Source organism: Drosophila takahashii, chromosome 3L (genome assembly GCF_030179915.1).
Source record: "Drosophila takahashii strain IR98-3 E-12201 chromosome 3L, DtakHiC1v2, whole genome shotgun sequence".
NCBI classification, from domain to species: Eukaryota; Metazoa; Arthropoda; class Insecta; order Diptera; family Drosophilidae; genus Drosophila; species Drosophila takahashii.
Window position 1 is genome coordinate 15,013,123 of NC_091680.1, and position 12,285 is coordinate 15,025,407.

General features: G+C 39.8%; 2 protein-coding genes across 6 annotated transcripts; one reads left to right on the forward strand and one right to left on the reverse strand.

Annotated features, from left to right (window-relative positions):
• The first annotated feature begins 6 nt into the window (after window positions 1–6).
• LOC108067748 (chymotrypsin-1) lies at window positions 7–3,209 on the forward strand. Of its 2 annotated transcripts, XM_017156932.3 has the most exons (3): window positions 7–242; window positions 569–1,053; window positions 3,072–3,209. In XM_017156932.3, exons 1-3 carry the CDS (start codon window positions 7–9, stop codon window positions 3,134–3,136), a joined length of 786 nt encoding a protein of 261 aa, XP_017012421.2. In that variant the 3' UTR covers window positions 3,137–3,209. The 2 variants fall into 2 exon arrangements, with proteins under 2 accessions (XP_017012421.2, XP_017012420.2); XM_017156931.3 differs by lacking the exon at window positions 3,072–3,209 and having other exon boundaries at window positions 569–1,175.
• LOC108067746 (protein SCAI) lies at window positions 1,164–12,225 on the reverse strand. 4 transcript variants are annotated; one of them, XM_070215480.1, is made up of 9 exons: window positions 11,747–12,225; window positions 7,437–7,583; window positions 7,198–7,380; window positions 6,479–6,709; window positions 6,295–6,417; window positions 4,838–5,298; window positions 4,177–4,431; window positions 3,914–4,117; window positions 1,164–3,553 (listed from the first exon to the last, which is right to left on the reverse strand). In XM_070215480.1, exons 2-9 carry the CDS (start codon window positions 7,532–7,534, stop codon window positions 3,309–3,311), a joined length of 1,800 nt encoding a protein of 599 aa, XP_070071581.1. In that variant the 5' UTR covers window positions 7,535–7,583; window positions 11,747–12,225; the 3' UTR covers window positions 1,164–3,308. The 4 variants fall into 4 exon arrangements, with proteins under 4 accessions (XP_070071581.1, XP_017012417.1, XP_017012418.1 ...); XM_017156928.3 differs by having other exon boundaries at window positions 6,295–6,429; window positions 6,491–6,709; window positions 7,437–7,586; XM_017156929.3 differs by having other exon boundaries at window positions 4,838–5,283; window positions 7,437–7,586.
• Window positions 12,226–12,285: the final 60 nt, after the last annotated feature.

Here is a 12,285-nt window from a genome sequence, read left to right on the forward strand (position 1 = left end):
GTTGAAATGATCCTTCAGCTGGTGCTAATCGTTCAGCTCTCTCTGGGATTTGGCCAGCAGATCGGCTCCCTGCGAATTATGAATGGCACGGCGGCCAAACTTAGGCAGCTACCCTACCAGGTGGGTCTGCTAGGTTACTTCGAGGGCTCCATGGAGGAGCCCAATATGTGTGGAGGCACTATCCTTAGCAACCGTTGGATTGTAACCGCAGCCCATTGTCTACAGGATCCAAAGGCAAATCTGTAAGTGTGGCATGCTAAGAATTATAAGTAGACATCGGATTTTAGGTGAAATCGTTTTTTTTTTAATACGATTTAAATCCACATTTGATTGGTTAAAAATTTCATTTATTAAGTTATAAATAGATTTAGGAAAAACTTAATTGAGGTTTTTATAAAAAAATTTTAACCAATCAAATGTGGCTTTAAATCATATTTAAAAAAAACGATTTCATCTAAAATCCGATGGCTAATTACACCAGTTTACAAAAAAAAATCGATTAAATATACCATGAATGAATTATAATTATAAGATATCTACTAAGTTCCATTACTTATTTTCATTTTAGCTCGAAAGTTCTTGTCCACGTAGGCAGACTGGAATCCTTCAATGATAAGGAAATCGTGGTTAACAGGAGCCACACCATTGTGCACAAGAAATTCGATCGGAGGACCGTGACAAATGATATTGCCCTGATCCGCTTGCCCAAGAGGCTTACTTTCAGTAGATATATACAAGCCGCCAAGTTGCCCAGCTCGAAGAAAACCTATTCAGGTCGTAGGGCCATCATTTCAGGATGGGGCCTGACCACCAAGCAACAGCCCAGCAAGGTGCTCCAGTACATCCGAGTGCCCATCATCTCGAACAAGGAGTGTGAGCGGCAGTGGAACAAGCAACTCAATGGCACAGGCAGGAAGGTTGTGCCCAGCTCCTTTATATGCATTGATTCGAGGAAAGGACTGCCGTGTCGAGGGGATTCCGGAGGACCGATGGTACTAGACGATGGCAGCAGAACTCTGGTGGGGATTGTATCTCATGGATTCGATGGCGAGTGTAAGCTAAAGCTACCAGATATTTCCACTCGGGTCTCGTCTTATCTAAGGTGGATTAACTATTACACCGGGGGTCTTAAGTAGTAGATCTCAAAACCATTAAAAAGCGAATCTCTTTTCAAACGTGTGCTTTATTCTTATTACTTCATACAAACTCCCATACACTTTCTCGTTCTCCGTTCCATTTTCATAATATTCTCTTGTGGCTTTGCTAAATTTGTTATCATTTCTGTATGTCGTTCTCGATTTTGTATGTTATTTGTGACTTTGACGGTGTTGCATGTCGTTTAAACAATTTGTTTATGATAATGTTTAGATGTTCTCGTTTGTGGGCTTCGTTTACGTGTGAGTGTGTGTGGTTAATGTTGCTGATTATTTGCAATTCTTTCTTTCTTTCCTTTTAATGTATTTACCTTATTTGTTCTCGCTATTTCGTAAATGCAGTTCTCAAAATGTACAAAAATCTGAATGTAAAATGATACAATGAGTGAGTGATACAATTTGGTTCTTTCAACGATTCTTTTAGTATTTGTCCTATATGTACAAAAAGTGTAAATGAAATTGTGAAAAAGCTATACAATTTGTTAGTTAACAAAGCGAATAAGTTGATAAGAACTCGGCTGAATAAATTAGTTTTCTTTTCTTTTCGTTTTGTTGTAGTTTTTCGTTTTTAATACGGCTGCTTGAAGACTTCAGAAAAATTTGTTTGTAACTAGCGTAAAATTTGTTTATCTTTCGTTTAAATATATAAAAAATGCACATATTATCCGTAGTAAATAATAAATTTAAAGTAATTGTTAAATTGTCTTTATCTTTTTGGTAAGATTTTGCTTTATTTTCGTTTGCGGCTTGTCGTGTAAAAATGATCAAGTAATTTACTATGCGTTCAACTAGTTTTAGTTTTATTTTCGTATTGAAATATATATGCTTTATATATATAATTTTGTAACTTTCAATATTGCGTTTATCATTTGCCTATAAATCCATAGAGTTAGTGTGACTTGTAACTATATGTTATCATAAATATTTATTATTACGGTGACCTGTTCCAATTCACAGTTTGAACCGAAAACCGAAATGGAAATTTGCGGCATTTTGGAAAAATGATTCAAGAACAGATTTTTCGTTTCATTCGTTAGTTGAAGTGTAAATTTTGTATGCGTTTAGTTCGTATAAAATGTTGGTTGGGCTTTTTGTATTTTACTTTTACTTTTACATACGCAAAATATATTTTGTATATTTTCCATGTTTCACTTAACTAGGGCATTATGTATAAGTTATTATTTATTATTACTTTTGCTAAATTTTGCCATCTTTTTGGTTGCTTTATTTTTTCTTTTTCCTTTGTTGAAACAGTAACTTTCAGTCATCTTGTAATCATAATAGATACATATATGCAATATTACATACGTACAATAATATTCTGGTTTCGTAATTTAAATTTGTTATGAGCGCCGCGTACAATGCATAAAAAACGCATTCCCTTTCTTATATAGTGTGTCGTGTTCGTAATTCACTTTCGATTAGGTTTCTCTCAATATCGGTTGTATAAAAGCTAAAATGTTTCCGCTGCGTATGACAAAGTTACCTATTTTCCCGATCAGGCGATCCTAGACCCGATACAAAAAATCCCCTCTCACAATTTTCATAAAAATTTCCCGCTATCGCTCAAACTAAATTTGATTAGATCTTCGGTTTCGTTTTTCTTAAATTGTTTTTTGGTTTCTTATTTTTTTTTGTGTTTTCATCTTCTTTTGGCAGTTATCGTTTGTTAGGTTCTTTTGACATGTTTGTGGTTGTTGTTCTTGTTGCTGCAGCGATATCGGCTGAATATCATTGATTTATATCTTCGTTATCATTAATTATGTATATGCTAAGCAACTAACATTGGACCATTTCCATTGCGCGACGCACTATATAAGAAAACTAGCTACTTGATTAATTTACCTTTATCCATATACGCATATATCATATATATTATACTCGTATTTATATATTTATATTCGTATTATAATGCAGTTACGTTGCGTTACGTTATTAAAATGAATTACGCCGGCAGCCGGGGCACTGCCAAGGAAAGGTAACGGAAACCCATGGAAACCCACGTCCCCGTTCTCAGGCCCAATTCCAGCCCAGCGGAAAGGTATTGTACAGCGAAAGCATCCATCCGGAAAGCTGCCTCTCGATCAACTGGCACAGCTGCTGTCGCAGGCAGATCCCCACGGCCACCACTAGGACTACGGCCGCTAAAAGTCATCAGTCGCACTCCGGTCCCTCCGAGAAGTGGCCCCGAACATCCAGGGCCGAGGCCAGCTGAAAGATGATGTGCGACAGCGAAGGATGCTCCAGCAGCTCGTTCGCCGGCAGTTGGGGCTCGCAGCGCGGCCTCATGTGCCGCCCCCGGAATCCGCGGTGCAGACGCAGCACGACATCACAGAAGACGAAGCGGAGGATCAGGGTGCGCAGGAAGTCGTCGCCAAAGAACTGCACATAGGAGGAGTCTGCAGAAGAAGGAATTCAATTGTAGTTAATTAATAATCGTTTTTTCTTAAGCTATAATAATAATTATAATAATTAATTAGATGATTTAAATATATCTAACCAAATTAGGTTTCTTTGATATATCATAATTGTAATATCCCTAAATTTAATGAAATTTTGTACGGATACTAAATTTAATATTTAATAATAACGAGATCTATGGATCAAAATTAATAAAGGCAATGAGTATATTTTATTCAAAAATAAATATAGCATAGCCTTATCTAAATATCTAAAATATCGGTATATTTTGTTCAAAAAGAAATACACCATTTCCTTATTAAAATATCGCATGCTATTAACCAATAAAGAACACTGACCTATAAATCCTATGCCCTGTTCGATCTCATCGATGCGACACCGAGTGACTAGGCGCGAGGCCTCCGTGATGAAGCGATCCACGTAGGTCTGGCAGCGTTCCCAGTGGTGGATGGGCACGTCTCCAACGTTGCAGATGTAGCAGAGGGCGGTGAGCGGGGAGTGCAGGAACAATGTAAACAGCGAGCCATGGTGCTGGACATCAGCTGAAAAGCGAACTCAAACTATCAGAACTGGGGTCCATTAGTAGGATCGGTAATCTCACCCTGGAATGCTGGAGGCACATCCTGCGGCGACATGAGCACCACCAGCGGCTGGCCAAAGTAGCGCGGTATGTGCTGAAAGACAAACGAGTTGTCCGAGTCGATCACGACGAACATGGGTCGCCGTGTGAAAGGATACAGATCACCCGGATATAGGCAGTGGTTTTCCTTGTAAGATTTGCCCCGGCACGACAGGCCGCCTCCGTCCACGCTGTCCCGCTTCACGCTGGTGGCCAGGCCGCCCAGTTCGTAGCCAACTGGAAGAATATAATTTTAGGGATTGCATTAGAAGATAAAAAATTTAAAATTAATAAAAAAATAATAATAATAATAAAAAGAAAACATTTTTTTTCAATAAAAAATTACATTGGCAATTTATATTTATTGTTTCACTGAACTTTTAGTGTTTATTTATAAAGGAAAACAAATTTTTATAAAATATAATATTTGGAAAACAAATCAAATTTTTTTAACAACATAAACAAGTATAATATAAATATTAAAATATAATATAAATATTAAAAAATAATATAAATACTAAAATATAATATAAAGTATAATTAAAATTATGTATTGTAAACTAAAAACTTTTTAAAAAACCATCAAATAGTTTTCAAAATTCAAAAAGTTTTAGAAAACTGTCTCCCAGGACATTGTACTCACAATCCTCGGGATGTTTGGTGGTGGAGAAGCAGCCGTCGGCGGACATGTAAAGGAGCAGGGCACCGCCCAGCGGCAGTTCCTTGGAGCCGCTGGCGAGGAACACCAGCAGCTGGCTAATCGAAGGTTTGTACAGTAAATACTTGTGGGGATTGTCTCGAAAGGCCCGGCCGTTCTCCATGTAGCCCTTGGAGCCCGGCACTCCGTACGGCGGTATCCGGCTGGCGGCCGGACTCGCGTCGTGCCCGTGGAGTCCGTGGGCCATGCTCAGCGGATTCGTGGTCGACTCCGTGGGCTCGCGCTCCAGCGTCTGCAGCATCCGGAACATGTCCATCGTTAGTTCCGAGAACTTGGCCTGCTCGCAGGCGGAGCCCACGATCAGGATCTCCTGCAGACTGAGCGTCATGTGCGGCGACCGCTCGCAGGGCGGCGTCGTCAGCGGCGACAACCTAGAACCGGAACCACTGGACACATCAGTCGGGGTAGTCGCACTCGTCCTCAAGTGAATGGCGGGGCCCGTGCTTTCACAGAAGAATTGAGAATGCGGCGCACTAATGAGGTGACAAGGGTACGGGTGGGAGGGGATCGTGTTCCGGGGGCTCATGGACCAAATGATAATGAAATGATAACATTTTGTGGAGTGTGTGTAGGGTCGGGCAATGAAACTGTTGTTTCTCACTAAAAATATATATAATTCAAACTTTTCAAACACACAAAAAAAAGCATGTTCCTGTAAAAGCGATATGGCCATGTAAATTTCAGTTTTGTATTACCCAAAACCCATATCGTTTTTACATGAAATTCTCTTTTAGATTATTTCAAGTATCAAATTAAAATTGATCTTAAATAATGTAAAACCGACCTACGTTTCATATCGATTTTTTTTGGTGTATGACAAAAACAAAAATGGTATTTTCAAAAACTTTATAAATAATTTAGTTATTTTTAAATTTCAAGTAAACCCATTAAAAGTAGCTTTAAATGTAACTGATTAAATATTAAACAGATATTAGTTCTTAAATATATTTTCAGTAAAATACAATCAAATTATAAGTTAAGGAAATTCGAATAACATTTTGAGATTTTAAACAGACTAAACAGTTTCATCGCCCAACCCGGATTGTGATTGGTTTTGACGGGTGTTTTTGGGGACAGAGATATCATGGTTAAAGTGCGTGACAAAATGACAACGGTGAGTGTTCTCTGGTGTTTCAAGTCTTCTGTGATAAGCACAACAAATGAACATAATCAACGGCAAACGGCAAACGCCAAAGGCAAAGCCAAAGCCAAACGGAACTCGAACTCAAGCAAAACTCGTATACCTACGCAAACAGAATAGGGCATATAGACAGATAGAGGCTATACACTTGGCCACCCACAAGCTGTCCAAACTCCTCCTCCGCCGACGAAAGCACGGGCAAATACGCGTGTACGGAGCGAGGCTGTGGCAAACGACTCACCTGTGCGACAGGATGATGGGATTGGAGTCGGCATGGAGGACGGCCACCGCCGCCTCCGCCTTGATGAAGCCCTTGATCTCCTCCAGCACCAGCGACCACTCCAGATGATCCTCCGGCTCGTAGCTGCGGGGAAATCTGGGGATTAATACGGAGTCAACTAAGTAATGGGCCACTAAGTAATTACGTGTTGGTGTACTCCTGTATTTGTTTCTCCAGCTCGGTGACCAGCTCGCGCACCAGCTTCATCTTCTTGAGCAGCAGGCACACCACGATGAAGCGGGCGTAGTATCGCAGCTTTTTCACCATCAGATCGGGCCGATCCTCCTTGGCCGCCCGCGAGTAGTAGGCCCTGCCCCTGATTGCCGCATAGAACTGATACGCCTCGTTCAGGTAGTTGGTTTCGCTGGTTCTTAAGCTGTGGGGGGGAGTAGTGTCATTTAGTAATGAGATCAAACAGTTTTTTCTCTAAGAATCTACAAAATTAATGTTCTATAAATGATATTATCAGTGTTTTTCTAATGGAAACAGAATGCCATGGTTAACTGATATAGTCATATTTTTCATTTAAAATTCGATTATGATATTAAATCATAAACGATACAAGAGATTTATGGACTTCCGTAGTGTTATTGTAATAATCATTACCATCCTGATTACACATTTAATTTCTTTACTTTGTTTTTATTATTCTTCTAAATTTGTAAGATTTAATTTACTTCAAAATGCAACCTATCTTAGAGTCTTTTATTCTAGGCATTTTTATTCTATTCCTTTTTGACACTTTTTAAAAATCTTTATAACGCCATTGGCTATGGAAAAATCTATTTTATAATCCTAAATACATTTTCTAATCAAAGTCTGTACCTTCTGTTTGGAGACTTATCATTTATTACCCATACTTACTAATAGTGATAATAGAGCTGGCCAATTTTGCTCGCTATTTCGCCGATCTGCCAGCGTTTCAGGCCGTACTTTGAGTCCAGTACCATGCGATGTTGCTGCTGGAACTTCCACAGCTTCGTGTAGACATCGAAGGTGCGGCCGAAGTAGGCTTGCCACTGCCGATGGCCGTACTGAGGCAGATCCCTGGAAACACATATATTTAGCAAGGTAGGAACTCGTAATATGGATTTAAATCCCACCTGAGCCCGTTGAAGAGCTGCTTGGACTTCTCTAGCAGGTGGCAGAACTCCAAAACTAGCTTTCGATCCTGTTCTTCCGTGGATTCCATTTTCACCATGCCGTTCTTCTCAACCGCCACCGCAATGTGTTATGTCTGCGAATCGGCTCTGCTGCAATGGGAATTGTTCATTTGATTAGTCTCAAGTGCTCTTGGTGAATCTATAGAACTCCCGGAGTTTCCAATGGGCAACGGGTCTGAGTTCCGTGAACTATGCCGCAAATAAACAAACCGAATCATGCAATTTTATCGATATGTATCTACCCATTCATCTATCTATCCCTATAAGCATCCATCTATCTATCCATCTATCTATCTATCTATCTATCTATTGGTGCACGTATCTATACCAAATGGGGGGCGGGGCTGACTGCCCACTTGAGATTCATTCAGCCGCTCGTTGAGCCATTGTTGATGTGGATAATGTGCATAATGACGACGAGGATGTCAATGGGCCCGATGCTGATGCCGATGCTTTGCTTACAATAAAATGAAATGCCTATGCGGCTTTTTTGCTCCACGAAAGAGCGTATTAAATTTTTAATTTTTATGTTCTCCCAATCGAATGGAAATTCATCTGCCGTTTGCTCTTCGGCTTTGTTTTCTAAGCCGGTACGGCGGCGATTTAAAGTCATAACTGAGGGATTCTCGATCCCGATTCCGATTCCAATACGAATTCAATTAAAATTTCAATTTGGTAAAAACAATTATGTAGCCTTTTAAGTGCACACGAACAGATGGATGAGATGGCTCCGGATGGGAGATGAAATGGGGGATGGGGATGGGACAATCGTTATACTGGCTATGCATCAAAAGCTCAATTAATAACGCCCGACCAGGCGACCAGGCGAAATTGTTTGCACAGAAAAAAAAAGACACAGGACACACACAAGCGGAGGAAAAACCCGGAAAATGTCGAGCAGGGCAGAGCGGAAAACAGAGTAAATGCACAAAAGGGTCGGCAGTGCAAATGGCGCCGCAGCGGCCACATTGATTTGGCTTTGGCCAAACTAGGTCGTCCCACAGAGCACAAAAACTTTCAATATGAGCTCATCAGCCAGCAGCCCAGTACACTGGGAAAAATTGCAAAGCTAATGATTCATTTATTAATTAAATTGAAGTTCATAACAATGTTTGGAAGCAAAGATTTATAAAATTAATGGTTAAAATACTTAAAATAAAAATTAATTGAAAATGTAATACGTTTTTAAATTATTTCCCCAATTTATTTTATTATAATGAAAAAGCTGACCTGGATGATGATGACAACATTTTTAAATTCATTTTTAAATATTTTCTTTCTGTGCAGTTAGCATTGGTAACTGGAGATGCGAGCTTGTGACTGGGAGATGGCGTAAATATAGTTTCCTCCTTTCTTTTTTTTTTGGGGCAACTGGGAAACTGCGTCAAATATGCGTCACCTCTGCGAGAGTCCAACCAACAAGTCAATTTGGGGCACACACAGCGAGCAGGACACATTTATGGCGCCCTAATCAAATTAAGCTTCCATTTAGCGCGTTAAAATTACATAATATGAAAATTACGCATACGCAGCGTTAACAAACAAGCAGCGAGTGAAGTAGCAAAACAAAGCTGACTAACCAGCTCGTCCACTCACTCACTGAATGACAGACTGGCTGCTGTTCGTCCTCTTTTTCTCCTGCTCCTGCTGCTGACTTCATCATCGCCATCATCCTCGGCAGAAGTTAACCAACATCATCAGCATGTCAACATGTGGAAGCCGGAAATGAAGAAACACAAATACTAAGCAGAGTCGTTGCCACTGCTCATTAACACCCTCCCCGTCGTCGGAGAACTCCTGTCCTGTTCTCTCCTCGTCCTTTTCCCCCCCCCCAACGTAGACACACATTCGCAGTTGGTGCAGGACTACGTCAGAATGTCCTCCTGTCACCATCAAAGGCGTCAAGATTGATTTCAAAAAATACAAATAAAATTGAAGGGAAATAAAAGTAAGGAAAATAAATATATTTTAAAATTCTGATAGGTATCATAGGGGTTTTTACAATAAAATACCTAAATATTCCAATATTTTTTTTAATATTTCTGAAATCTACAAAACACTTATTACAGATATTTTACTTCAGTCAGTAATCATTTTCAAGAATTAAATTTAAAAATGTAGTTAGCACATTTTTTTTAATACAGGACATTTTTGTCGCCTTGCCGGAGTCAGTCAGTAGTTAACGTGGCAAAGTTTTTCCTCTTTTTTTTGCGCTGTTGCTTGTGTTTTTTTGTAGTTGTCGTTGTTGCCTGTGTGACAATGTCTACAACAACAGCAGCAACAAGAGCGACGAGAGTGAGTACAACTGTTAGGGAAAATCCCAATCCCAGTCAAACAAAGCGTGCAAAAAAAGAAGCACGGGCGGAGTATGCAACGCACTTTGGGGGGTTTGTTGGCTGGTAAAAGGGGTAAAGTGGGCGGAGTGGGTGGGGCAGCGCGCTTTTGACTGACTGCCAGTGCGTGCATGTGTGGGTGAGTGTGTTTTTCAATGCCCGCCAGCACTCGTGCAACAGCAACAACAGCTTTTGCAACTGCAACACCAACAGCAGAAACAATGCACAGAAAAAAATTGTATTCACCTTTATATTATCAATTTTATTAAAATCTTTAAAGTAGTTTAAATAATTTGTAATAAATATACACGTATTGTTAGCATACAACAGAACACAAAATGAAAACAAAAAATAATTGTCTCCTTTCAAGATTTATTAAATTTTATAATAGGTTAATTCCGATAGATGTATATCTTATTTTAAAATACTATTTGTATATGATTCCGGGGTGATAAAAAAATCTCATTCAGTTGAATTCCATACGAATATTTTATTAGAATTTTGATGATAAAGATATTATGTTTGTATTATGTATTATTATTTCAGACTCCTTTTAGGAAATGTTAATCCTCGGATTTTATATTTTATACATACTTAAAACCTGCTAAAACTCCTGGTATAATTTTCCAATTGATCTAATTTTTTCACTGTGTAGCAACTATTCGCATAATAATAAGCTGCACATTTTTTCCGTTTCGCTCCTTTTCTTTCTGGAAGTGGGAGTGTGTGGGCAAACAAGGAGCCGCTTGTGGGTGGGGTGTGTAATCCTTCAAAGGCATTGTAGGCTACACATTTAATGGCATTTTGACGCTGCCGACGCTGATAATGATGTTGTCGTACATGCAACGTCCGCATCCGCAGCAAACTTCAAGTTGTCTGTTCCTCCCCCTCCCCTTTCCCGCACAGAAAGGTCCTCACCTCCGCCCAACCAGTCATTAGGACTTATGAATTTTGGTTTAACAATTGAGCAGCTCAAAGTGAGAAAGAGAGAGAGCGAGACGGAAGGCGGGCGGCTGCAAAACTTTGGCATAGTTCAGGCTTCATAATTAATGGCAGGCCGGGTGAAAAAAATAAATTCCAAAAATCTTGCACATTCGTACATATAAAAACCAACTACTTGAGTGGGCCAACTTTGCCCTAATGATACAGACGCACCGACAGACAGTCGGTCGGTCCGAAAGTTACAATTCTCATATCTCGCTGCAGACATCACAAGCTGCACAAAAAGTTTGTCAGGACCAAAAACCGGATGCGAGTGACCAGCGGAGAACTTTTCCCTTGGCCCCCAGGACACTTTTTGTGAACTGTTCGTTCGACTGTCGCCCGGGGGCAATTTACATTTCACATTTAATTGGCAATTTCTATTTATCGAAATTGATCTCGCTTCGAAGTGGGCAAAGGATGTTTGTATTTTAGCTACGAACTATGTACTGGAGTCAACAAAATTAAGTATAGTAAGGCTCTTAGTGAATAATTTTGGTAATCATATAATAAGATATTTTTTTAACTTAAAAATATTTAATTAAAGCTGCAAAACTGGTGCTTTAATTTATATTTAGTCCTGAAAAAACCCTAGTTTAAGATTTTAAAGCATTTTGTTTCTAAATTCTATACAACTTTTAAATATAAAACAGTTTGTTAAAATAGGAACATATTTCTTACAATATCACAAAATTTCATATTCAGCCAAAGAGGAGTTTATTAAAAATTGAAGGCAATAAATAAAAATTAAATTTTAATAAAAAGAGTGTATTTTTAAAATCTGCAACTGCATTTATCGGATTAGCATGGTAATATAGGACGGGTATTACCGAAAATCTTACAAAAATAATTGAAATCCAAAGAATCCAGAGAAAGCCTAGCTTTTATTTGTTGTAATTTTATCCATTTCTCAGGGGAACCCCCGAGCGCACTCACCTTATCATTGTTGTATCTGCTGCTGCTGCCACCAACAACAACAGAAACAGGAGCGGATGCGGAAGTCGCAGTCACAGCCTCTGCTAGCAGTCGCGGGGCCCTGCACTTGACATATGTTTTGCCGGATCTGCCCAAGATCGTATGCTATAGCTTAGCGCTCGAACACTTTGCCACTTTTCACTCACTGGACAGGCTGTGCACTTTTTATTTTGTTGCCGGTTTGCAAGTTGCCCTCGCTGGGGATTTTACTGAGGATTTAGGGGCGATTCGAAAACCGTTCTCAATCTTTAACCGATTTTTGGGTTATATTCACGGATCTGGAGCATTACGTGCTGGGGAAATAAAGCGGGGAGAGCGATTGTGAGTGGAGAACGCTGCGACCGTCGCGTTTGGCTGCACAGTATTGAATTTTTTCGCATTTACATTTTTAACGAGGAGGGTTGGGGGTTGGTATTGATTTTTTTGCCACTTTGACAGCTGCCTGGTACCGCCGATGTCCGACAGAGGGCGTCGCTGACAGTTGCCAAATTCGCGGGGGT

Coding starts and splice junctions, on each gene's coding strand:
- LOC108067748 (XM_017156931.3), top strand. CDS start 7: ATGATCCTTCAGCTGGTGCTAATCGTTCAGCTCTCTCTGGGATTTGGC. Junction 243..568: donor CAGGATCCAAAGGCAAATCT/GTAAGTGTGGCA, acceptor TTTTCATTTTAG/CTCGAAAGTTCTTGTCCACG.
- LOC108067746 (XM_070215480.1), bottom strand. CDS start 7,534: ATGGTGAAAATGGAATCCACGGAAGAACAGGATCGAAAGCTAGTTTTG. Junction 7,381..7,436: donor CAGCTCTTCAACGGGCTCAG/GTGGGATTTAAA, acceptor ATGTGTTTCCAG/GGATCTGCCTCAGTACGGCC. Junction 4,432..4,837: donor CACCAAACATCCCGAGGATT/GTGAGTACAATG, acceptor ATATTCTTCCAG/TTGGCTACGAACTGGGCGGC.